Below are 22,470 nucleotides of genomic sequence, written 5' to 3' on the forward strand. Positions count from 1 at the left end.
TAAAGATTATTTCACTAGATTAAAAAATATCATATATAAATGAGCAAACATTTCGATGAAACATATTTTCTGAAATTAATAAAATATTAATTTTTAAAACCAATTTTCTATCAGATGCCAAGTTTTACTCCATTTTTATGAGCAGTGTCAAAGAAAAAAGATAAATAGCTTGTAGTAAAAATTCCAAAATGTAAATAAAAATGCAAAAAAATATATGACAGGAAATAATTAAATAAAAATCTGGAGGCGACGTAGGTAAAGTAAATAAAAATAAAACCATGGGGAAGGGAAGAAAATAGATTTTGTTTAGAACAAGGGAAGAGAATGGATGAGAAAAATGAACGCCGGTCCAGTAGAGCCCACGCACACAGAGAAAAAGAAGTTAAGCCCATTTCTGACCAACCGCCCGAGGCAGAGCTGCCATTGCAATCCATCGGAGATCTCTCCGCCGCCGCCGCCGTCCTGCGCCATGCTCCGCCTCCGAGAGTGCGTCGTTTCCTATATCATCTCTCTTTCCTCCACCTCCGCCGTCTCCCCTCTGCTTCGCCTCCTCTCCGCCGCCGCGGCCCCCGTTTCCCCGAACCCCAGTAGCTTCGCCGTCGAGGACTACCTCATCCACACCTGCGGCCTCACCCGGCCCCAAGCCCTCAAGGCCTCCACCAAGATCTCCCACCTCAAGTCCCCCGCCAAACCCAACGCCGTCCTCGCCTTCCTCGCCGGCCTCGGCCTCTCCGGCGCCGACGTCGCCGCAGTACTACCTGCCCCTCTTCGGCTCCTGCCACAACTTCCTCCGGGCGTTCGAGCGCTCATTCTATCTTCTCTCGCCGGATCTGGATTAGGTGGTAACGCCCAATGTCGCGTACCTGCAGGAGTGCGGGCTATCTGCTTGTGATATTGCCAATCTGGAGCACCTCCAGGCGATGGTGACATGTGCCGAAGGTATAGGTGTGCCCCGTGGCTCTGGGATGTTCAGACAAGCGCTACATGCTACCGCATTCCAAAACCCTGAGAAGATTGCCGCCAAAGTGGACCACTTGAAGAACACGTTCAAGTGGTTGCATGCCGAGGCTGGCATTGCGGTGTCTAAAGTACCGATTCTCTTGAGGAGGTCAAAGGACACGCTGCAGCGCACGTCTGAGTTCCTCATCTCTAAAGCAGGATTGGAACCAGCACGCATTGCTCATCGGCCAATACTGCTGACTTACAGCCTGGAGGGCCGGCTCAGGCCCCGGTACTACGTTCTAAAGTTTGTTAAGGCAAATGGGTTGCTAGATCATGATCGGAGCTACTTCTCCGCAGTCGATATGACCGAGAATGTTTTTGTGGAGAAGTTCGTGCGCCCTCACATCGAAGCTGCGCCGCACCTTGCTGAAGACTATGCTGCTGCTTGCCGAGGGGAAGTACCCACCAGATTCATATTTGCTTGAACCAAGATCCTGCCGTTAAAATGTGTAACTGTGTATGGCACAACAAAGTGAGCTGGTTAGTCCCCTTTCTGTGTTGTTTGCCCAGTTAGACGCTTGTCATCCTCTCTAATATGGCAGTTCAGCCTTTAATAATTAGATTATGATTTTGTGTATGTTTATTATGCCTTGTGGTTTCTTTCCCCTTATTCTTAATGATGGATTATCTTTGTTAGTAAGTCCTGTAGGCTGTACCTGGCCTTACTTCTGCTAGTTTTTTTTCTTTCAAATTTGATGAAGTAACCTGCTAAAGCATGATCAACAGATTAGTCTAAACCATTAACATCTGTCGTTAATTGTGAGAACTAAGCCAATGAAGATGGCATGAATCGGTCTTGTCAGAGTCTACTATTCAGTGCTTGCATATGTGATATTGCAGCTGTTCACAAAACTGCATGTATCTTCTGGCAACAAAACTGTCGATGAACTGTAGATTCAAAAAATCAGTTTGGCATAGCTCAAAACCTCAAAATTATCTGCCTTGACTCAAATCAAAGTTGTTCGATATCATGGAATAAGCAACATGCCTCTTGTGAAACCATATTTTAGGTTTGCAATTTGCAAACTGGGTTTTTGTTTTTTGTGCTTTATATCTTTTAAAACGTCATCAGGACTTAGGGCCATAATTGTTAGTAAGGCGCAATCTCGTTCATTTAGTTACATGCTTCAGTTCAAAGTTCAGACTTTGCAGCGCCAGAGCTGTTTTATCAATATTTTCATTTACCACACCCGCATTTGTATGACATGAGTTCTTATGTTTTTAGAACACTCTGACTGGGCTTAAATATTTCTTTTGACAAATCACTTTCTTGTTACATCGGTGATTACTGGAGTTCGAGAGAAACATTCGTTTATTGTTTCCAGATGATCAAGATATGGCAAAGCCCTTCTTGGGATTCAAGGGAAACATGCAACATATGTGGCGCCTTATGTAAACTAAGCTGGGTTACTGAAGTAATTGTTCTTCAGGCATTCCTTTACATTTTCTTAATATGATGTTGAGGTACCCATGCTGGCTCCTCTGTAGTATTTGGTTTTCTTGGAATTCTTTTTCTTTGGCTAACAGATAGTAGACGTGTGTGAGAGTAGCAGACATTAGTTGCCCAGTAGCTTCTCAGCAGTAGTTTAGCTTTGTTTGCGTCTATATGTTCGTTTGCTGCAGCAGCAATCATGCCCCGCAAATTGTTTCTGTGCAATGCTAAATTCTTTTATCGCTCATTTTTGGTAGTACTCAGCTGATTGGTATGACGACCACAATAAAGTTTTTGTTTAGACCTACATTCAGTCAGTCATCCATTGGCAGTTTAGTTCTGTGATGCACCTAGATTGTCTGTCAACATCTCATTTATGTACAGAAGAGACTTGACGGAAACTATCCATGTGCCTCCACATGCTTTGTGTTGCATAATTTGTTTAGCTTCTATAAATGGTCTCGTGAATAAAACACTGCCGCACCAATGTTAGTTTCTGCTCAAGTGCCATAATGCAATCTTCCATCTTTCAAGAACACCAAGCGGATTATAACTACACCCAGCAGACCAACCAAGAACACCAAGAATCATCTCAACACTGGAGCATGCGCTCACCTGCAATTATGCCGTCGACTTAGGTTGAATACACACACTTGTAAAGAAACACTAATATATACAGGTCAGCCAAGGGAGTGTGCCACATTCTCATCAGTTCCCTCAAAATGGAAAAGCAGCACTCGTTCCTCTTCTGTTATCTCTCTCTGCCTGAAAATTGCAACTTAGATGGTCAAACACAAAACAGTAGATATGGAGATGATTGCCAAATGCAATTACAAGGACCAAGGGATTAGTTAAAACTAATAAATTAAGAAAATGACGTGTTGTACTTGATACCTAATTTGCACACACAGAAAGAACTATCTAAAATCATTGAGGGAAATTCAGTCCACCTACCACACAAGAACATATGGTGATTCCGCAAGCTGTCAAAGCCGAAGTAACTTCAGCCATCATTCCTGTGCATCCCAAAAATTAATTGACATGGTTTTACCAATGTTTGCAATGAAAGCTCAATAACATAGATCCATAATAAATTGCGAAAAATAGATACTGCAAGTTAATTGATGCTTCAACTAATTAATGTATCCATTTGAGGAAGCGTCTGTTTCAGGAGCATAAAGAAACAGTTAGGCATGTGCATGAAATGGAGATGAACATAGTTGCAGTGAAACTTGGCATTACTCTCTGAAGGTACATTGTAGACACTAGAAATGCATTTTCAGTTTAGTAAAAAAGTTTGATGGTAAAGGAGTAATTTGTTTGGAAGTAGTACATAGATTTCAAAACACTGCATGGAAGATATTAGAGGACACAATTAAGGTTCAATGTTGGTACTACCAAAATTTATGATTTTTAAATTTTTATTGGTAATCAGAAATCAATTCGGCCATCAAGTGCTAATTAGCCAACAGAATCTGGTAGTTTCATCCGAGATGTCAACATTCCTGAACCCACCTAAGTAATTCAAATTTCTGAACTTAACAATTTCAATGAAATTTGAATCCTGCATGTAATACCTCCCTGGAGATAAAGTTTGGATGAGTTCTAATACTAGATGAGGGGTGAATCTGGCCATTGTATTAAGAGCTTAACGGCTCTGGGTAGTTGACTGCTCATTAGGAGCTCCCAATCTATATACAGGGGTAGTCATCCATTGTACCATGCACTGCTTCTTTCCTTAGTATGCAAAGCTAGTTGCCAAGAGGACATGCTGGCTCTTAAGTATATTACTTGATTTGTTCTGTTAATATGTGCAAAGAGTATTACAAACTTATTACTACCATGTGTTGATAATAGAAGAAAGAAGGCTTTTTGCCCAGCAACTGCTTTGCCTAGGAGAGATGATAAAGTTTTTTGCAAAACAGTTGAGCACTCGAGCATCCATCTGGACTGACTTCACTAGTAAATGGAATGGGCATAGTATGTACTATTTGCTTAGTTAATCAGGTTTGCATCTATTTAGACATAGTGTGGCACCTTTAATGGGGCAAATGTAAATCACTTCTATTTTCTATGGAACAGGGCAACCTTGTGCTAACTGGTCCAGGAAGAGCCATCTCAGCAGATGGACCTGTCGGGTTCCGCATTTATCTCCATGACTACAGCCAAGATATCTCTGTTGAGGAAACCTGGAAGAAGAGTATGCTTTTATACCGGGAGAACCCCACATTGGACAGGTCGCTATTAGATACTGCCAATACTCCTTATGGTCCTGTGGAGGTGATCTATGCCGTCCTGAGCCAGGGAGTTGAATGCGAAGTTGCTGTGAGGCTTACTCATCGCGATGTAAAAGATCCTATCAGCCTTTTTGGGAGAATTGTTGCTCGCAACGAGCTGTTTGATATCGGCTGCGTGCTTTTCTACAACGAAGATGTGAAGGGCATATGTGCATGATCAGGAGAACTGATTCCTTTGGCTAGACATCTGCTTGCGGTGCCATTGTACAAGGCGCTGGTAATTGAATTGGATCTGCACTCTGATTGTGGTGATGAGATTATGAGGGGAACACTAGAGTTTCATCCCTTGCCCGAAGGCGATCAAACGGCGCGTCTGATCAGCAAGAGTGGTACTCAAATCGAAGTGAAAATCTTCATTTCACAGTACTTTAGGTAGTGTGTTTGTTGCTCAGCTGGGTCACTTTAACAACATATGATCAAGACTCTGGATGCCTGTGTGCCCAGTCCCTTGTGCTGTATACTTGTATTACTACACAAGCTTCTTCTACTCTCATATTAACTCCGGGCCAAAGGTAAAATGTTTGCACAGTGACAGTATCCTGTGGTCGAATGTTAATATGATCTGATGAAATTCTAAGTTCATGTTGGTTTTTTAGGAGCTGTTCTAGTGTTTTTTACTACTACCGTTCCAACAAAGCAGTGACCTGACCTTTGTGCAGAATTTTGTTTGTTTGCTGGGCCAGATATTGGGTTCGAATTGTTGTTCTTGGTTAAACCTGGCAGAAATCGTGATGAATATGAATTTCTACATGCCTTTTGGTTGGTAGAAGAACTGACCTCACAAAGGCTCAGCTCAACGTCGTTGCTCAAACTAGAAGCCAGGATGGCAGAGTAGGTGCGAGGGCTACTGGTGGCGAGGCACCGGGCGTGCGCCATGGTCCCATCAGCGATGGCTAAGCCAGAGCCGTTCTTCGCGTCTGCGCTGCAGCTGAGCAGCCAAGCCGACCAATTACCGAAACATGCATTGATTTGAGAGCAGAGTAGACACTAGAGCTTGAAATGTACATTGCGTATCACCGAACATATCATCGCCCATGTCTAAATATACGCAGAGATTGATCACGCATAAGACCGAAGTCAGTAAACAACCACCGAGATGCAGGTGACCTACCAACAGGCCTCCAAGGCACCATAGTTTAGTCAGACTAGTTACTAAATTGAACTGTAAAAATGTCTTATATTATGTTAGTGTACGGAGCTTAGTAGTGTGCCCATCTGGATTTTGGAGTGCTATAAATAGTATCAGCGTTCTCTTATCTCCCACCCATCATAGCAAGAAGTTGCCTCTGGCTGATCGATGCACACAGACAAGAAGCACACGGCATTGACCATGCTGGGCAAGAACACCATGTAGGGTGCCTGAACTCCCATCGCACCCTACTATGCCGAAGCGTGAACTGCCGCACCCTGCTGTGCCCCATGGTGCCAAAAGAGCCCAAAGTGCCACACGCCATAGTGCTAAAGTAGTCTGCAGTCCCGGACCCGTCGTGCCGGAGGTGTCAAAGCCCGAACTGCCGCCACACCCTACTATGCCCGAGCTCCCGAAGCCTAAACTACCGCATCCTGCTGTGCCAATGGAGCCTCAAGTGCCGCACCCTGTCGTGCCGGAGGTACCAAAGGAGCACGTACTGCCGCACTCGGTCATACTGGAGACACCAAGCCTCAAGTGCTACACCCCGTTGTGTCAGAGCCTCAGAGGTGCCAAAGGAGCACGAGCAGCTGCCGCCCCGTGCCATGCCAGAGTTACCGAAGCCTGAAATGCCACACCATTCCATGCCAAAGTAGCCCCATGTGCCTCACCCTGAGGTACCGGAGGTGCCTAAAGAGCCCAAGTTACCACAACCAGCTGTGCCAGAGGGCCTGAAGCTGGAAATGCCGCCGTTCCCCAAAGCTGAGCTGCCCCCGAAGCTTGAGCCATGATCGGACTACCGGCATCCGTGCATTGCACCCGTTATCTAAGTATTGAACTATCTACAATACATGTGGGTGAGTGTTTGAATTTTTTTTTAGGGAGTGAAGTGGGTGATTGTTATAGATGCAATGTGTGTTGTACATGTCGTTCGAGAGATTGCGTGGAAGTTCCTGATTGGAGCGTGTGTCTAGGTGGTGTTGGCGTGTTGCATATATTTGCACATGAATAAATATGTTTCATGTTGGGAGGTTTTATATCGGATTTGTTCGTCACCGAAGAGTTTCTAAGTTTTCGCTACATTAATTATGCTCTTCGGACAATTAAGTTGTTCGTGTTTTGTATTGGTAGAGACGTCCTGAGAGCCCAAGTTTGGTAGGAAGCATAAGATAACGAAGTCTCTAACCAATTTCCTATGGCTTGCTCATCTCGACAGATGCTGGACAACGGAGCGTCTTGCTAACCGAGGTCTACTGCACCTGCCAGATGCGTGCTATGCGACCAAGATATCAAAACCATCCACCACCTGCTAGTTGGTTGTGTGTTCTCCTGGCAAGTTTGGCGCCAGGTTATGTCATGGTGCCGTTTCACCTCCATGCCATAGGATGGGACTTCGATCACCTCTCTATGAATGGTGGGCTGCAGCGACGGCGTCCTTCCATCCCAGCCTGCGTAAGGGCTTCACTTCCATTGTCCCTCTCTGCGCCTGGATGACATGGAAGCATCGAAAAACATGCATCTTCGACGGCAAGGTCCTCTCTCCCTGACCTCGTGCCATCTATCCAGGACGAAGCGCGGGCATGCTCTAATGCCGGTGTCAAAGGGCTACAAATATTCGATGTAAACTGAACTCTAGTCTTGGGGCTGAGCATCACCCCTCATGCTCCTAGGGTCCGCCTCCATGCCCTCCTGTATACGTGGTTTGGCAACCACTAAACTTGTATTTTTCCTTCTATCAATGCAATGATACGCTCTGCGCGTATTCGTGGAAAAATAATAACACCGGTTTATTACTTTTTATAATATTTTTAAAATACTTTTGACTAATCTACACATATGACCTACTAAAAGTACTTAAAATAATACCGGCAGTCCAATCTGTAAAAGTTTTCTATAGATACGTCCCAAATATTGCCTTCATATTTTACTGTGGGTGCTTTCTAAAATAAGTTATGCATGTTTGTCCATGATAGAACAGTATTTCAGAAGTTAATACAAAAACTCGAAGAGGGCGTCTATCTTGACACAAAATCAATTGGTTATTATTTCCGCAAAAAAATAAATAAATCAATTGGTTATTTGTTTTCTTTCTTTTCTTAGTCAAGATGAATGTGAATGGTGGAGATATTTTTCATGCTCCAGATGATATTATTCAAGATGAGTGGAAAGCAAGTTTTAATTGTAAAATTATGATGGAAGCGTATGCAATCCTGCAGGGACGCGTGCGTGTTATATAGCTCAACAAGATACAAGGATCGGCAGGTAGTTGGTAGTCTTGACCCATACTCCAAGCTATACATGAGATAAGATCATATCTACTCTAACTACCTGCCTAGATTACACAATACGCACGCAATACAACCGTGACATACATGTCACGTTACACAGCTACAAACCTATCTATTAACATCCTCCCTCAATCTCAACATATCAAGGTTTAGATTGTTTCTGAAGACTTGGAGTTGTCGAACCTGCAGTGGTTTAGTGAAACCATCAGCTACTTGATCTCCAGTCAGTGGCGGCGCCAGGAATTGCTGGCTGGGTATTCACCCAATTTTTTTTACTCTAAATGCAATATATGACCAAATAGTACGAGAATTTCAATATCTGAACCAAATAGTGTGGTTATTGCAATATATGAACAAAATAGTACGCCATAATGACAATAGAATTTTTTGGATGTGTCAAACCATAATAACTAGTAAGCGTGCACGTGTAACACACGTTTTGTTAAAATTTAAAATTGAATAAGTAGATCACATCTTGACTAATAGAATTAGTTTGCATGCATGTGAGTTGGTACACCATATCCAGTCAAAATAATAATAAATCATATATGTTTGTACATGACATTCAGGTCACCATTACAGATAACCACAACTTATTAAAGAGACCCATCTAGATCTAATAAGAATTCCATGGGCTCTGCTCAAGCACCGCATCGAAGTTGACTATCTTGCCTGGTTCTCCTTCTATCTTGTTTGGTCGCCCCGCCCTCTCCCTTCTTTTCTAGCAACGCATCCTTCTCCAACACTGCCAAGTGGAAATCCATCTCACACAATCGACAAATATATAATATGAAAAATATTGTAAATCTACTATTACACTGAGATGGTGAGGTCAATTCAACATTTAGAAAAGATAAATCTAGTGAACTATATTTAGGTCTATGTTGCTGGAGTTGCAAGATCTTTTTTCGTTAGCATGGACATGAAACTGTTGTTGTTAAATAAAATTGCCCCTCAAAATGATACTTATTCTCTCTCACCATAACTGGTTTGAACAAGTAATTTTGATTACTAATATTAGTTACTCAAAATATAATTTTTGTGCAACATTGCAAATTAAGTGGATTTTTAGAAATTAAAAACAAAAACAACAAATTATCCAAACTTAGAAATACATGCAAAGGAGATTAAAAGTTGGTCAGTAAACATCACCCATACATTAGTTCAAGTGTCCAAGCAAGAAGTAAATACAAGAATAGAAGCATACATCGGTCCAATACCTTGTACACAAGAAAGAATATACAAATTTACAAATCTCCTTGTTAAGGCATACTTAGGTTTTGCCCAAAAAACTAAAAGGCATACATGGGTTTAACCAGGGTGCTTAAATGTAGTAAATCTTCAATTGTTAGTCTTCAAAACATCCTCCAAAAGTTCACAAGCTTTTCTGTAGTATTTTTCTTGCAACTTCAGGAGTACCTCGTGGTATATATATGGGAAAGTGCAGATTCCTAACATCATTTAAAAGGTCATTTCAGTAATAGAATATATTTTGATAACCATATTAAGAGCTTGTAAAACTAAAAAATCATCATAGTCCCTTCTTAGTACCAAATATATGACAACCATAATATCATTTTAATCAAAAAATCTAACACCATCGGTGGAGAACTTTATGAGGAATACAAATCAACAGTGAAGGAGCATGACCAATCTCTGACATGTGCACAAGCAAAATCGTAGATGATGCCAGAACGCTTATAACCAGAAGATATAGATAGCTCGCTGTAGTTTCCATTGAAAAATTTATCATACATCTTGCACCTATTGAGCAGGATTGCAAAATTTATAATCAACCTACTCCAAGCACAATACGAAGAAAGAATCTTAATAATCAAGATACTATTCTCCCTTCTTAGTAGTAGCATTTAAAAATTACTCCAATCCCCCAACAGCGAAATTAGGAGCACAAGTATAGTCTTGTTTTTTTGTTACTCTTTTGTATTTGTGAGTTTTTACCCAAATCTACCATGAGGATTCTGCCTATGAACTTTGACTGATGTTCATCATTTTTGTCATTATTAATTTTGTTGTCGCAAGTGCAGGTTCCTCTAATTGAACAGGTGGGAAAAATTGGTGTTTCAGTTAACCCAGATTGCAATGAGCAACCAATGCTTAGGTCCCATTAGCAGCTTCCTACACCCAACCAACGGTTTGATGTGAAGGTAAAGAAAAATCTGATCAAAGTAGTGTTAAGGTAAAGAAGAACCTCAAGTTAGTGCGTGGGCCTCGCATGCGTCAGAGATGGTCCGGCGAGCTGCTGCACCAGCCCGCGCTCGCGTCCGTGCAGCATGTCCATCAGAGGAGGAGCGGCGGCGGAGGCCCTCGCTCCCGTTGGTGTGGCGGCGGCGCCCCTCGCTCCCATCGGTATAGCGGCTGGCATCCATGTAGAAAGCTCGCCCCCGCAACGTCCCGCTGCTCCCATTCACCGTCACCTCCCCATCTCCTCCAGCCTCCACATCGTCCCTGTTCCGCACGGAATCAACGCCCCCTCGTCCTCCTCCTGCTCCTGCTCCTTTCGCCTCACGGCACGCGCAGCCTCCGCCGGTCCTGACCACCGGCGCCTCCGCGCGGGCGAGGGCGCAACCACCGGGCGGTCGCTGGGAGCAATCAATCCGATTGAGGTCGGGTGGCGGGCGGGCGGGCGAGCCACCGCCCCCGAATGATTAGGGTTTGGTGGAGGCCCTACATTGGGGCTCCATTCGAAGAGGGCGAGGGAAGGGGGAGGGGGAGGGAGCAGGAAGGAGGAGACGACGCGGGTGGGGGAGGTGTGAGTGGTGGATTTAGTCGTGAAGGTTACCGCGGGGATGGGAATGGATGTGTGCGGGTGCGGCGTGCGGTGGTTCCTGTTTTGATTACCGCTTCCACGATTGCGGTTGCTAAACAGGTGTTTTAATCAAACACATTTTAGTGAGCGGTCTGGACCATATAGAGATCAATAGACGCGTAAGATGCTGTTTTGGATCTCCGCACTTCGTGCTTTTATAGTGGTAGTAGATAGATAATTTCTCCCATCAACATCATCACAACTTAGCACAGTTCAATTTCTTTTCTCCGGAAGAAGGTCAATCTTATTTCTTCTGACCTGTCTGCTCTATGGATCTTGGAGCTCCAAGCAGATGGACACATCCCAGTTCAGAGCATGTTTGTAAGCAAAAATTATACCTAACGATATAATTTCCGCAAACCTAATGCTCAGGCATAAAGACTAAAAAGTTAATGGCTTAGCAGTTGATGGTGAAAGTACATTACAAGTTGGAGTTTCTAGTTCCAACAAATCCGGGTATTGGTTTCTGTCAGCCAACAGTCTACTATCATATCAACCAAGGTTTGTGCTTCACTTATGGAGGTAGCCAGTAGAATTTATTGGTGCATACAAGTGTGTTCCAAGCTATAACATTTTAATTTAGGTTCTGTTTTCATCCATCACTACACATTTTAATTTCTGTTTGTGGAAAGAAATACCTTGATGACGATGCTCGGCGCAGAAGAAGTCACCATCATCTAGGTTGACATTGACATACTGTTCATCCAAATCCTCAGGGGCTGCACAGACATATATCTTAGTCAAGAACTCAAGATGAGTGCGAGCAATTCAGACAGAAGCTGTGAGACAGGAAAGTCCATCCATGTGGTAAGTCATAGTAACCATGACTTAGAAGCCCTTACTATGTATTTAATCGTTTCAACTTCCAGAATACACATATGACAATGATTACCCTTCACCGGAACCTGGCAATATCAGTATCTATATCTATGAAAAGCATGGGTGCTCCACCTCCATATCCATGATGTTCTCTAGTAGAGTTACTGCTTCATACCTGCAAGAAGCAACACTTTTAGATAAAAATGATACTGATTTCTTATTCTGGCATATCATTCTCCATCAAACCATTTTGTACCCATTCTATGTTAGTTTTACAGATGTAAAGTGAAAAGGTGTTCTGGTATGAAAGATCTAACAAAGAGAGTCAATGTGTTGAATATAATTTGATGATAATGGTACAGCAGCAAGAGGTTAAATGCCGCATTTGGAGTGCTAACCAAGTCTAAAAGGCAAGTGAGTCTGCCCGCTCAACATGACAGAGTGTTAAGAAATGTTAATAGATTTGGAAGGTGTTAAAATCCCCTCTGAACATACCGTTATTTCTCATGTACCATACAACCCAGAGATCTGCAATAATTATATCACTCAGTCTCAAGAGATTGACTGGTACTTCAGCAATCAAATGCAATTAGCTCCAAGTCTAGTAGGCTCTAGAAGTAAAACATATTTCTGCATAAACTTCATGAACTTGAATTGCAGTACTCTGTTTCTTCTTGTCGGTGCCAATTCGCCAAGATGTGGATATTTTTTTTATGAAAATCTAATCATCTACAAATTCAGTAATAGATATAAAAGGTAAAATTAGCATACTATGTTTCTAAAAAAAAGGCAAAATTAGCAAGATATAATGAAGTAATAGAGGAAAAGGTAGTGATAGGAAGTAGCATATTTGTCTAGAATTCAGTGGAATGTGGAGCACTGGGATACATACATGTTCAGAGGAAAGGGTACTTTCAAAAAGCATATTTTTGGTATGCTTTCTAGCTAGTCCATATATTTAAATAATCGCATTTGTACTTTGCTCTCGCCATAGACCGCAACAATGAGAAAGTTGAAATCCTCCCAATATTGAGCATCAAGCCATCAACCATCAACCAAGTTAAGTGCATGCTTAATTAATCCCCGCAATTAGCCCCTAAAAATATGTACCGTTTCGTCCTCACGAACATTCCCTCTGCGCAACCATCACGCCATTGCTCCTCTGCCCCATGTTGCGTCCGATGCCTCCGCTCCTCTGCCACATGCTCCTAGAAACCATCAAAACAATGAGAACTTGACATAACATGGTTGAAACATATATAGTTGAGATTTCATTGATGAGGTACATTTTTTGTGCGAATGCAAAGGAGATCTAACATATTTATGGGAATGTTCGATCTTTTTTGCAACTCCAACTGAAGAAAAAAATTGAACCAAATACATTTACAGGGATGTTCAATCTTTTTAGCCAATCCAACTAAAGCATGTCATATCCAAATAGGAAGCACCCTAAAAAATATACTTCTATAACTTGAGCTAAAAGGTCTACTGTCATGAGTGTACCAAGAAGAGCATTTATTTTGCAAGTAGAGGGCTGCAGGGTGCCTTGTATCCATTCAACAAAAGAACAGCAGACGATTTGTCTCAATAGGAAATATTTATTACCAAAAGATCTTTTAGTGGAGGGGTAAATATTCTTATATACAGTGGGACACTCTGGAGCACTACTGTCTATTAGCAAGTGTTGTTCTCTTTGATCTTTTATATGCTAAAAGTTAGATAATTGCAGTTTTGCAGAAAGCACTGCTCATCGTATATTCAGATTCTGCTTGTGTGTGATGACCCAGTTACCTACAGGGCTGGTGTGGATTACTAACAGGGTGACATGGTTAACTCCACAATCATGTTTTACTTTACTAATTCCATTTGACCAATACACAATTAGCACTCACAGAAATATATAGTGTTTCACCCAATAGAACGATTTTTTTAGGACTAAAGAGTAGAAGGTGGCTAAGGCATGTATTTTATAAAGTTAACATACATCAGAACTATTGAAAATCTTCAGAATTCACAGACATTGTTCTTAACTTCATTATGCAGAACTATTGTAGATGCCATTGTTTTGTCAAATAGATTAACCTTTCTCAGCTATATCTAAATAATTTCATTGTGTCATCTACAAATTGCCATTACACAAAGCTGCACATATTTAGACAACCATGTACTACATTTTGTAGATGAAGAAAGAAAAGAAGCTAGCTCATGGAAAAGGATTTCGTTGAGCACCTCAGTGCACGGCTTCGTGGGCCTAATGGAGCAAAGATGAATTGAGTACTGAATCATTTAGTCAAATGATTATTAGCGCTGCTAAATGAGTTCTCAGTGTACAACTGTGCATCCTTCAATACAAAAGAGGCAGCAGTATGGAGGTTATGTGTCCGAAAAAGGAGAGTGTGCACAAAGAGGCAGCAGTATGGCGAGCGCCGCAACCCGGTACGCTAAAATTTAACACTGACGGCGCATTTGTTCCAGGCCAATATCATGCAGCTTGGGGTGTGGTGGTTCGGGATCATGCTCGGGATGTGGTGGCCTGCAAAGCTGGCCGGATGGCTCATGTCACTGATGCATTCACGATTGAGATTCAGGCCATGAGGCAAGCGGTTGACTTAGCTGCTCAGCTATCAGATGATTAGAATCGTCATTAGGAATAGTTGAGATTCAGTGTACCAAGAAACAACTATGTAAAATAAACTTACTTGGTTGTACGCTCACATTTGGCCGCCGGGAAGCAGAAGAGGAACGGCGACCTGCGGCTCGAAGGGCGCGGCGGGCGGCTCCGTCGGCGGCTCCCGCGGCGACCTGCGGCGAAGGGCGGCGTCCCGCGGCTAAGAGCGCGACGGCTCCCGCGGCGACCTACGGCGAAGGGTGGCTCCATCGGTCGGTGGCTCCCGCGGCTGCCCTTCCGTGCTGTGACTTCCGTTGGGAGGAGGAGGAGGAGGCGATAGGTCGTGCGGGCGTGAGGAGGAGTGGGCGATAGGTCATGCGTTGTTGGCATCTCTTTTTTAACCGCGGTGCAGCGTTAGTGGCTTATTAATGCGTGGTTGGTGGTGTTAAACACTGAAGGATTAAAGACCATTAGATCTTATTGATGGATGGACATGATTGTTTGGATCTGGCCTTCTCTTTTTTTTATAGGGGTAGTAGATGGCATGGTGGGTAATTAAAGCGTAAAACGCGTTTAGTATGTTGGAGGGATGTAGACCATCAGATTGCAGGTTTCGATGGATAGGATGATCTGGTTCTCCGCCCTCTCTTTCTTTTATAGTGGTAGTAGATTATAAAAAAAACATGGATACAAAAGTACCTTTTGATTGATAAAATGATAATATGATTGATATCAGACCTTACAATATAACTTTGCGGTTGCCTTTCTGGAAACGATTGATGACATCCTCATCCTTTACTTGATTGAAGAATTCTCTCTCAACAAATGTAACCAAACAATTGCTTAAGTAATCATCACCCATTTTGCTCCTTAGCTTATTCTTCACATAATTCATTGAAGAGAATACCCTTTCAACACTAGCAGTAGCAACTGGCAGAATCAATACCAACTTAAGAAGCTTGTAAACAATATGATATTGTTCATGCTTGTTTGTCTCTACAAGCATAACTGAAAGTTGACACAGATTCTTTAAGTTTTGAAACCTTTCATCTCTACGCACATGAGTAACATACATGTTTAGTTGCCATGGAAGTCTTGCCAGTTCATCACTTGTGAAATCATTAGCATAAAATTTTGTAGCAAGCCTAACCAACTTCTCCTGATCATAAGCAGCAAATAGACGAAGTGGACAAAATGCTGCCATGCAAGAAAGTAGCTCTGTGTTTACCTCATCAAATCTGCCATTGAGTTCAGTTATTTGCCTATCAATGACAGCCACAAACATATCAACTTTGAAACGGTGGTAATTCATCGCACCATCACATAAACCCCTTTTAGGCCGGCCAACGGGAAAGTAAGGACCCTTCATATCAACAACTTTGATCTTATGCTTTGTACAAAAACATGTGACCTTTGTGAGAAAATCATCCCATCCAGCGTCGGTCCTCAAACACTCCAAGTGATACTTTGTGACATCAACAAGCTCAATAGCATGAACAATATCTTCATCTTGCTTTTGCAAAGCTCTACATAGCTCATCCGTGTATCCAAATATTTCTTGCATCAAGTGTGCTATGAAAACAAACTCAAATGATCGAAATGGTGTCAATATAGATAGAGCCGCTTGGGCCTCCGCACCATGATACTCGTCTCCAATCTCGATGAGGACTCGTCATAGTGCACCATACATAGAGATGACATGGTTCACGGTTTTGAAGTGAGAGCCCCAACGTGTATCACATGGCCTTCCCAAACCCATTTCCTGATTCAGCCCACTCCCTGTTTCCACTTCTTCCAATTCCAATGCATCAATGAGTTCCTCGGCCTGAGCTATCCGAAGCATTCTCATCTTTTTACAAGACATGCTAAGAGCATTTAACAAGTGTGCAAGTTGCTGAAAGAACCAAGTGCAATCACCACTCTCCTTAGCAACAGCAACAAGAGTTAACTGTAGTTGATGAGCAAAACAATGAACATAATAGGCAGAAGGGGACTCATCCATAATCAGTTTTTTTAGGCCATTAACATTACCTTTCATGTTACTAGCTCCATCATATCCTTGCCCACGAACCATTGCAAAGGTCAAATTGTGTGTCATAAGCAGTTTCTGAATTGCAGCTTTAAGTGTCAAAGAGGTAGTATCTTCAACATGAGCAAGACCAAGGAATCTTACAACCGCCCTTCCTTTCTTTTCAACATAACGCAAGCAAACAGCCAACTGTTCATTCTGATACACATCACTAGACTCATCTGCAAGTATTGCAAAATGACCACCATCAAGTTCTTCAATGATTAGTTTAGTAGTATCCTCTGCACAATTTTTTATCACCTCTTGTTGTATATCATGGTGAGTCATCTTGTAGTTTTGTGGAGCATTCTTGAGAACAACCCTGTCAACCTCTTCAAAATTTCCCGCTAGCCAATTTATAATTTCCTTTGTTTAGTGAGCTTTCACTTTCATCATGTCCTCTAAATGCCAAGCCTTGGTGCAATAGAAATCGCACACATTTGAGTGTCCATGTCAAACGCTGCTTATACAAAGCCTTGTATTGTGAGGTGTTTGAAGCAATAGACTCCCGAATTGATGATTGTGGTGTAGTGAACATATCATACTTCTCTTGAGCTTGAGCATGAGCACTACTAACATCACCTTCATGTTTCTTCAATCTCGACTTCATGTTCCAGTTCCTAAATCCCTTCTTCACAAAAGCATCTCCACCGGGACATTTTGTTTTATTCTTGAACAAATAGCAAACAAAACAGAAAGCACTATCTTTGCCCACACTATACTCAATCCATGGAAATTCTTTAAACCAAGCAGGACAAAAGCGACGCTCTTTTCCACTTTTATTTGTAATGTAAAACTTATGTTTTTTTGGTTGACATCGCCCCATCTCAATATATCTCCTTCTTACTCTATCTTGGTCATTGACAGCATACGCTGAGATGGGAATCCGCTTCCCAGGATCGGGTTCAGGTGCATCCAAATCTGCTTGCATTGGTTCATCATCTTCATCAATAGATTCATCATCTTCTACATGAGGTGTTGAGGTTTCGCCTCTACTCTTTGGTTGTTGCCATAACACCAACTGCAAATTGCTCTCATTCCTCTCAAGATGAACAGGAGAAGCACAAGTACTAGATGCAGCTGCTGCCTGATTCGGTGTGGATGATTCATCTCTTTTCTTTGTCTTTGAAGCCTTTTCCCACATTGCAAATATGCTACTGGCAGCAATCTTATTTTTCTTCATCTACAGTACAAGAAAACAAAGAAACAGAAAAATTAAAACTTGCATCTAGTCCATTATAGAAACAAATCCAGAAATTAGAGGCATTGGAATCAGCCACTGATTGGAATTGGAGGAGAACTGGAGGAGGGGACGAACCAGAGGACTGGGACGAACTGCTGCTGCTCGGGGATGAACTGGAGGAGGGGGGCCAGTGGGGTCGGCAGGCGGGGGCCGGCGGGGCTGGGGCGCCGCCGCTGCGGCTGTGGGGGTGGAAAGGGGGGGTGCCGGCGGACCGGCACCGGCTGGTCCGTCGCCTGCTGCTCCGCCTCCGGGCTGCTGCATCGCGGGCGGGATGCCGGACGCGGCCACGTGGGATCTGGGACTGGGAGAGTCGGAGAGATGAGGAGAGGCGAGAGCAGAACCGGGCGAGAGGGAGAGTGGCAGACACAGGGCGACCGTGTCTGGTTACTCGCATGAGTCAGGCAACTGGGCATGCGTACGAGGAGTCGAGGAGAGGGCGAGACCGCGAGAGGCGTGGGCTCTGGGCCTCTTGCAACGTGGGCTCTTGGGTATGTATACATATAATTTTTTTTGCATCAAAATCTTGGGTATTCCTGTGAATACAGGAGCATACCCCTGGTGCCGCCTCTATCTCCAGTTGGAATGAACCTTATCTCCAACTTCTTCTGAGCAACTCTTTCTCGAACAAAATGGAAATCAATCTCTATATGTTTCGTTCTTGCATGAAACACAGGATTTGCAGAAAGATACGTTGCTCCTAGATTATCACACCATAAGCGTGACACATGTGGCCTGTAGACCCCCAATTCATCAAGTAGCGTTTCCATCCACATTACCTCAGCAGTAGCATTTGCTAGTGACTTGTACTCTGCCTCAGTGCTGGATCTTGAGATAGTTGCTTGCTTCTTTGCTTGCCATGACACAAGATTGGAGCCAAGAAACATTGCAAAACCTCCTGTGGACTTCCTGTCATCTGGGCATCCTGCCCAATCTGCATCAGAGAAGGCACTTACTGTTGTTGATGGGGACTTGCATATGCTTAGTCCTATTCCCATGCTTCCCTGAATATATCTCAGTATTCTCTTCACAGCTGTCCAATGTAAGGAGGTTGGTGCATGCAGAAACTGACAGACCTTATTAACTGAGAAAGATATGTCAGGTCTTGTCAGTGTAAGATATTGAAGTGCTCCAACTATACTTCGATATTTTGTTCCTTCTTCTGGGCTTAATAGTTTGCCCTCATTCAATGACAATTTTTCAGTGGTTGACATAGGTGTACTGGAAGGTTTACAATCCTTCATTCCTACACGACTCAAAATATCAGAAGCATATTTCTCTTGAGTGAGTAAAATACCATCTTGCACCTTTTTTACTTCAATACCTAGAAAGTAGTGTAACTCTCCCAAATCTTTCAAAGCAAACTCTCCTTTTAAGTTTCTTAGCAATGCTAACGTTGCATCTTGTGAGGAACTTGCTACAATTATGTCATCAACATAAATAAGCATGTATATGATCACCTTGCCCTTCTTGAAGAAGAATAAGGAAGTATCTCCCTTTGATGGACGAAATCCAAGTTGTTGTAACTTAAGACTCAGTCTTGAATACCATGCCCTTGGTGCTTGTTTTAAACCATACAAGGCTTTGTCCAACCTGCATACATGATTAGGTTTGGATGTGTTCTCAAAGCCTGGTGGTTGCCTCATATAGACCTCTTCCTTGAGAACGCCATGTAGAAACGCATTCTGAACATCCAATTGACGAAGGCTCCATCCCCTGGAAACTGCAACAGATAGAACAAGTCTGATAGTAGCAGCCTTCACTACTGGACTGAAGGTATCCTCATAATCAATGCCATAGCGCTGTTTGAAACCCTTAACTACTAATATAGCTTTGTATCTATCTATTGTTCCATCTACCTTCTTTTTAATTTTGTATACCCATTTACAGTCTATAATATTCCTCCCTGGCTTCGTTGGAACTAAGTGCCAGGTGTTGTTCCTCACTAATGCATCATACTCAACACTCATAGCATTTTTCCAATTTTTATCATGCAAGGCTTCTAGCACATTTTGTGGTTCACCAGTGGCTGCAAAGTTTGCAAACTTAAAGTGTTTATCATACCTGACCATGCCATCCTTAGGCACTAGTGGTTTGGTAATACCTCACTGCGAACGAGTGACTCGTGTGGTTATATTCGGAGTAGCCACAACAGATCCGGTACCAGCCACAGAGGATCCCATTCCTCGTACTGACATAGACGGCGACAGCAGATCTCCCTCTACATCTGCGCGCTCAGCCTGCTGCAGATCTGCGGTCCCTTGCAGGTTGTCGGTTGACGATGGCGACGCGCGGTCACAGGCCCGCGCGGGACTGCTGGAGCCATCATTGCTCTGTGGGACCGACGCCCCAGCCCCAGCCGCTCCTTGACACGTTGCACGCGACGATACGGGCGTATCAGCCCCGCCCGACCGCATTGGCGCGCCGAACTCCGTGGCGCGTGCTGATGCGCCAGGCCCACCACGCGGTGTAGGCGACGGCGAATCACTCGTGGGATCCGCGCCGGTCCCGCCTGCTGCTTCTTCTGCACCAAATCCCTCGGGATCAGCACTGCCAGCTGAATCATCCTCGTGTCTGGCGCCTGTACATCCTTGTTGCTGCATAAAATCATAGCCTGGAGCACTGTTTTTTTCACTCCTTTCATCAGTACAGTCTCCATTAGCGGAAGGATTAGGGTTATTAAACACATGATCATCAGCATAAGATTCACCCCCATGATCAGAAGGATTTAATAACTCCGGAGAAAGTAGCAAAATTTTAGCACGAAGACGAGCGCCGGCGTTTGGATGGAGACTAGCAAAAGGAAAGATATTTTCATCAAAGATTACATCTCTAGAAATATAAACACGCCCAGTGGATATGTCAAGACATTTAAACCCTTTGTGGAGATTGCTATACCCAAGGAAAGCACATTGTTTTGAGCGGAATTGAAGTTTGTGGTTATTGTAGGGTCGAAGGTTCGGCCAGCAGGCACACCCAAAAATCCGAAGGATGGAATAGTTGGGTTTTTCATGGAATAGTTTTTCAAAGGGTGTCTCAAACTTGAGAACTTTGCTAGGAATCCGGTTTATCAAATAGGTGGCAGCAATGAAGGCCTCATCCCAAAACTTTAAGGGCATAGAGGCTTGAGCGAGAAGGGAAAGGCCTACTTCGACAATATGTCAATGTTTTCTCTCAGCTGACCCGTTCTGTTGGTGAGCATGAGGGCACGAGACGTGGTGAGATATACCTATTTTGGTAAAGAAGGAGTTCAACTTTTCATACTCCCCTCCCCAGTCTGTTTGTAAAGCAAGAATCTTGCGATCAAATTGACGTTCTACTAGATGTTGGAAGTCATGAAACTTTTGGAAAACTTCAGACTTGTGTTTGATCAAATATATCCAAGTGAATTTACTGAAATCGTCAATGAAACTCACATAATATTTCTTCCTTCCTACTGTTTCAACAGCAGGACCCCAAACATCAGAGAACACAAGTTCTAAAGGAAATTTTGATTCACTTATTGACTTGGGATAAGGCAACTGGTGACTTTTGCCTTTTTGGCAGGCGTCACATACATAATCTTTATTGAATGAATTTGCACACGGGAGATTATTCTTGCTAATGACTTTGCTAACAATAAGAGGAGACGGATGGCCTAAACGCCGGTGCCACCTATCCGAGGATAGCTTGGTGACACTGAGCATGTGCTTCTTGGCGTCGGATCCCGTGTGCCTAACCGGGTAGAGTCCTCTTCTACCCCTGCCTCGAAGGAGCACCTTCTTCGTTCCCCGTTCCTTGACAAGAAAAGAGTAGGGATGAATTTCAACAAAGGAATTATTGTCAACGGCAAGGCGGCTAGCAGAGATTAGACTTTTGTTGGCTTGCGGTACATGAAGAATATTATTTAGGAGGAGATCTCGATCAGGAGTATGAATAGCTGAGTGACCGATATGCTTAATAACCATACCTGATCCACTGGCAGTATGAATCTGTTCGTTTCCAGTGTAGCGATCCTGCATGGTCAGCTTCTCCAAATCTCCTGTGATGTGGTCAGTGGCACCACTGTCCAGGTACCAGTTCGTGTCCACCCCGTACTGCGGTGCAGCAAGGTTGGCCGACTTCTCCTCCACGCCTTGATAGGACTCATCATAGCGCTTCCAGCACTTCCAGGCTGGGTGGCCCATCTTGCCACAGGTCTGGCACTGGACCCTGGGGGCATGGTTGTTGTTGTAGTTGCCCCAGCTGCTGTTGTTGCCGTGTTCGCTGCCGCGCCCGCCGCGGTCACCACCATTGCCACCTTGGCGGCGACCGCGATCACCACCACCAGCGCCGTTTCTACGGCCTCGGGTAGCAGCATTGGCAGAGGATTGGGACCCTCCACCCCGAAGATTGAGCCTTGTTTCAAAGCTCAGCAGCTGTGAGAACAGCTCGGCCACGGTCACCGGCTCCACCCGGGAACACATGGCAGACACCACCGGGTCGAAATCTTCATCTAGCCCGGCCAGGATGTGGGAGACGATGTCGTCGTCGTCCATCCTCTTCCCTGCGGTGATCAGTTCGTCGCAGAGAGACTTGATCTTCCCGACATAGTCGGTGATGGAGGAGTTGCCCTTCTGCAGATTGGCGAGGGCGATCCGGACGTTGGTGGTCTAAGAACGGGTGTGAGATGCAAGCATCCCTTCCACCGTGTTCCAGAGCTCAGTAGAGGTGTGGCATGAAGCAACCTGGATAGCTATCTCACGCGGAAGTGTCGTCAGGAGATAGGAGAAGACTTGTTG

The 22,470-nt window shown here is 43.8% G+C and overlaps 2 protein-coding genes, 1 long non-coding RNA gene and 2 pseudogenes across 4 annotated transcripts; 3 read left to right on the top strand and 2 right to left on the bottom strand.

Moving 5' to 3' along the window:
• The first annotated feature begins 337 nt into the window (after positions 1-337).
• LOC125519229 lies at positions 338-892 on the top strand. Its single transcript, XM_048684098.1, has one exon. The coding sequence runs from the start codon at positions 338-340 to the stop codon at positions 890-892; it is 555 nt and encodes a 184-aa protein (XP_048540055.1).
• A 456-nt stretch (positions 893-1,348) lies between these two features.
• On the top strand, positions 1,349-5,290 carry LOC125521081 (60 kDa jasmonate-induced protein-like). Its single transcript, XM_048686135.1, has 2 exons — positions 1,349-1,482; positions 4,517-5,290. Exons 1-2 carry the CDS (start codon positions 1,462-1,464, stop codon positions 4,886-4,888), a joined length of 393 nt encoding a protein of 130 aa, XP_048542092.1. The 5' UTR covers positions 1,349-1,461; the 3' UTR covers positions 4,889-5,290.
• Positions 5,291-5,620: 330 nt separating this feature from the next.
• On the top strand, positions 5,621-6,651 carry LOC125519230 (annotated as a pseudogene).
• A 2,631-nt stretch (positions 6,652-9,282) lies between these two features.
• LOC125523128 lies at positions 9,283-14,771 on the bottom strand. 2 transcript variants are annotated; one of them, XR_007290111.1, is made up of 5 exons: positions 14,494-14,771; positions 12,905-13,002; positions 11,818-11,969; positions 11,614-11,694; positions 9,283-9,599 (listed from the first exon to the last, which is right to left on the bottom strand). It is a non-coding gene; the product is annotated as an uncharacterized LOC125523128 (long non-coding RNA). The 2 variants fall into 2 exon arrangements; XR_007290112.1 differs by having other exon boundaries at positions 14,510-14,528.
• A 7,320-nt stretch (positions 14,772-22,091) lies between these two features.
• LOC125526136 lies at positions 22,092-22,230 on the bottom strand (annotated as a pseudogene).
• Positions 22,231-22,470: the final 240 nt, after the last annotated feature.

Source organism: Triticum urartu, chromosome 7 (assembly GCF_003073215.2).
Source record: "Triticum urartu cultivar G1812 chromosome 7, Tu2.1, whole genome shotgun sequence".
NCBI lineage: Eukaryota > Viridiplantae > Streptophyta > Magnoliopsida > Poales > Poaceae > Triticum > Triticum urartu.

Coding starts and splice junctions, on each gene's coding strand:
- LOC125519229 (XM_048684098.1), top strand. CDS start 338: ATGAACGCCGGTCCAGTAGAGCCCACGCACACAGAGAAAAAGAAGTTA.
- LOC125521081 (XM_048686135.1), top strand. CDS start 1,462: ATGGCACAACAAAGTGAGCTG. Junction 1,483..4,516: donor TGGCACAACAAAGTGAGCTG/GTTAGTCCCCTT, acceptor TCTATGGAACAG/GGCAACCTTGTGCTAACTGG.